This window comes from Microtus ochrogaster, unplaced genomic scaffold (assembly GCF_000317375.1).
Source record: "Microtus ochrogaster isolate Prairie Vole_2 unplaced genomic scaffold, MicOch1.0 UNK3, whole genome shotgun sequence".
Classification (NCBI taxonomy): Eukaryota; Metazoa; Chordata; class Mammalia; order Rodentia; family Cricetidae; genus Microtus; species Microtus ochrogaster.
In genome coordinates, this window is record NW_004949101.1 from 16,944,956 (window position 1) to 16,948,705 (window position 3,750).

Genomic DNA, 3,750 nt, shown 5'->3' on the forward strand with positions numbered 1-3,750 from the left:
GTTGACAACAAACAGGATAGGTTGACTTTAGAGCCCAGCCTTCCCTGGTTGCCATTTAAGACAAATCCTGAGGCTGTACAGTGATAATGTGAAACTTTGGCTGATGTATCTTATCAAAGCTCATCTTCCTTTTAATTTCTCTTTTTAGTATGAAGATGAGGAAGCAGCAGAAGAATTTAAAATTTCCAGTTTTGTGGACATGGTTCGAGACTGCAGTAGAATTGGTATTCCTTACAGCTCCCAAGGTGAGTATCTGACATAAGCATTTAAGAAATTTGCTTGGATGATATGCAGGCTGAATACCCCTATCTCTTTCATGGTAGATATTTGGCTAGAAAACCATTTGATCCATTTTCACTAAGGCAAAGAATCAGCCAGAATGAAATTTAGGGACACTCCTATATAAGCTTCTGTTCATGACTGTGAAGTTACCACAATAACATACCAAGGCTACCTGTAGTCAAGGAGAACTGATAAGGGATTTAGCATAATTAACATCTAGTCTGTATCATTTATTACTTAGAGTATAGATATGAGGCATCTTCATAATAGGAAATTGTAGTTTGAATAGCTATTTAAAAAGTATGCTTATGAAGTGAGAAAGATGGCCAAGAGCATGTACTGGTCTTTCAGAGGACCTGAGTTTGGTTGTTGGCAGCCATACATATCAGGTAGCTCACAACTGCTTGTAACTCCAGTTCCAGGGGATCTGGCTCGATGGATACCCATACATATATACACATGAGTTAAAATAAATCTTTTTGCCAGGTGTGGTAGCATGTACCTTTAATCCCAGCACTTGAGAGGCAGAAGTCGGTGACTGTCTAAAAGTGTGAGGCCAGTATGGTCTACATAGTGGGTTCCAGGCTGGCCAAGGCTACATAGAGACCCTGTCTCAAACAAAAATGCTTATACGACATGGAATACAGGGGAAAAATCAACAAGTTTACTAGTGGTAATATTGTGGAAAGAAAAAAAACACTGAATATTGAAATTGTTATTACATAAAGGACACCCATTTTGTTTTGTTTTGTTTTGATACAGGGTCTTACTGTAGCCACTTTTTGCCTAGGCTGTCCTCAAACTCTAGAGATCTGTCTGCCTGCTGGGTGCTGGAATTAAAGGTGTTCAACACTGCTGCTCAGCTTACTTTTTTTTTTTATAGAAAACTAAAATGGGAACATGTGTTATAGAGAAGTCTGAATTTATATTATTTGCTTGTGATTTTAATTTTCTTGAATTTTGCATTATAGTTCTAATTTCAGTGTCTAACTCTCTTATCTGTTCATACTTATTTGCTAGAAGGGGGCGATGCTTGCCTAACACATGAGATTGGGTTCGAACTGTTATGTCCAAGATGGTATTTGATATGTGTTGGTGTATGTGATTCTTCTAGGTCACTTGCAGATATTTGATATGTTTGTGGTAGAGAAGTGGCCAATTGTACAGGCCTTTGCACTTGAAGGCATTGGAGGAGATGGGTTTTTTACCATGAAATATGAGGTATGTATGAAAACTAGTATGTTTGGTTATTGTCACAAAGTGAACATGAAGTTTTAAAATAAGAAGATCTTACTATGTAGTCTTGGCTGGAACCAATAAGAGATCTGCCTGTCTCTGCCTTCCAGATCCTAGGATTAGAGTATCACCATGCCTGGCTTTGAAAGAGATGGTCTGTGCACAGTGTTCACATAGAAACTATATTATTTGCAATACTATAATTAAGTATATTAAACCAATAGCTTAAGCATATTTCTAGCTAGCTCTTACATCTTAAATTAACCCATTTCTGTTATTTTATATTTTACCACAAAGCTCGTGGTTTACCAGTAAGGTTCCAGGACACATCTGTCTCCTTTGGCAGCTACATGGTGTCTCTCTAACTCTGCCTACTCTCTCTGTATATATCTCTTCCAGCCTGGCTATGTTCTGCTCTGCTATAGGCTGAAGAAGCTTCTTTCATTAACCAAGAAAAGCAACACATATACAGAAGGACTTTCCACACCAGCACAGTGTTTTTATTTCTGTATTTTTTTTTATTTCTGTATTTTTTGCATATTGGAGATGACCAATAAATATCTGTTGAGATAGATTAATGGGAGAAAGTGAGTCTAGAAAATGACACTCATTCATAGTACAGGTTAGTGGGGATGGCCTGGTGACAGAAAGCATCTGTTTGACTCCAGGAGACCCCAACTGATGTGACATCACCCAACAGAAAACCAGGGAGGGGAAGCATTGTCATGCTAGAAATGGGGACATCTTGTTGAAATAGTACATGTAGAAGCAAGTTAAAGGTCTAACACCCTGAGGAAGTGCGGGGAGACTTGCCTAGCAGGACACCACGCTCTCTAAGGCTGTCTGTGAACTTTATAGTTACAGTGTGCAAATAAGGCTTTGGGAGTTGCCCTTGAAATGTCCACAAATTTAAAAGGAACTTGGAGGGAATCAGGCCACAGTAGAAAGAAAGGAAACCATTTTATAATAATGGTTATTTTTGTTTTATCTTTTCTGGGTTTTTTTTTTTGGGGGGGGGAAGGGTTCAAGGCAGGGTTTCTCTATGTGTAGCCCTGACTGTCCTAGAACTAACTTTGTAAACCAGGCTAGCCTTGAACTCAAGAGATCTGTTTGCCTGCCCTTGCCTCATGAGGGCTGAGATTAATGATATATGTAAAGTGATTTAATTTGAACAGTGACTCTCTGTGGTAGGTACTGTTTTATGTCTCTCTAACAGAGGGATTAAATAAATTTTCCCAAAGATACAGAGCTAGTGAGTAGTGAGTGACAGGGCTCGGTCCAAGCCCAGATGATCTGGCTTTAGAGCCTGTGCTCCTAACCTGTGCTGTGCCTGGAGTGACATTAAAAAGTGGCACACCATTGATACAGTCCAAGTGAGACAGGCTTTATGGCTCTTGCCTTAGATGTTTCATACTGTGAAGTCATATTCACAAGGAAAATCCTCCTTCCCTCTGAAACCTTTGAAGGGTTAATACAGATCTTTATTCTGCGATCTTGCCTTTAGGGGTGGGATGGGCTATGTGAAGGAAATAGCAAATATCATATAAGACTACAAATCTTGTAGGTGGGGTGTCCCAGGAGCCACTTCCAAATTACCATACAGAGGCGGATATTAATTGTAAATGCTCAGCTGATAACTCGGGCAGGCTTATTACTAACTAGCTCTTATATAAGATGATACATACTTCTTATTTATGCTCTACCACATGACAGTACCTTTATTAGCATGGCACGTTCATCTCCTGTTCCCTCCGTGTCTGACTGGCTCTCCTGACTCCGCCCTCCTTTTCATCACTCTCAGTTTGGCTTTCCCACCTAACTCCCTGCCCAGCTACCTGCCTGTCAGCTTGTTATTAACCAGTGAGAGTAAAACATAGTCACAGTGTATAGAATGATTATTCCACAGCATTTCCCCTTTTGTCTACTTAAAAAAGGTTTAACTTTTTTTGGGGGGGAGGGGTTCTCTGTGGCTTTGGAGCCTATCCTGGAACCAGCTCTTATAGGCCAGGCTAGCCTTGAACTCACAGAGATCCGCCTGCCTCTGCCTCCCGAGTACTGGGATTAAAGGCATGCGCCACCACCGCCCTGTGTAAGAAGGTTTTAACTTTATGATAGTAAGATTATATACAACAAAAACAGTTGGCCGGGCAGTGGTGGTGCATGCCTTTAATCCCAGCAATTGGGAGGCAGAGGCAGGTGGGTCTCTGTGAGTTCGAGACCAGCCTGGTCTAC

At 40.6% G+C, this 3,750-nt stretch overlaps 1 protein-coding gene across 3 annotated transcripts in view; it reads left to right on the forward strand.

The window, feature by feature from the left end:
* CUNH20orf194 (chromosome unknown C20orf194 homolog) overlaps window positions 1-3,750 on the forward strand; it is a 137,368-nt gene that overhangs the window by 23,304 nt on the left and 110,314 nt on the right. For all 3 annotated transcript variants that reach the window (XM_005365596.2, XM_026788471.1, XM_026788470.1), the window contains exons 5-6: window positions 149-245; window positions 1,397-1,503. In XM_005365596.2, the coding sequence (XP_005365653.1) occupies window positions 149-245; window positions 1,397-1,503 (204 nt within the window). The remainder of the gene's footprint in view (window positions 1-148; window positions 246-1,396; window positions 1,504-3,750) is intronic.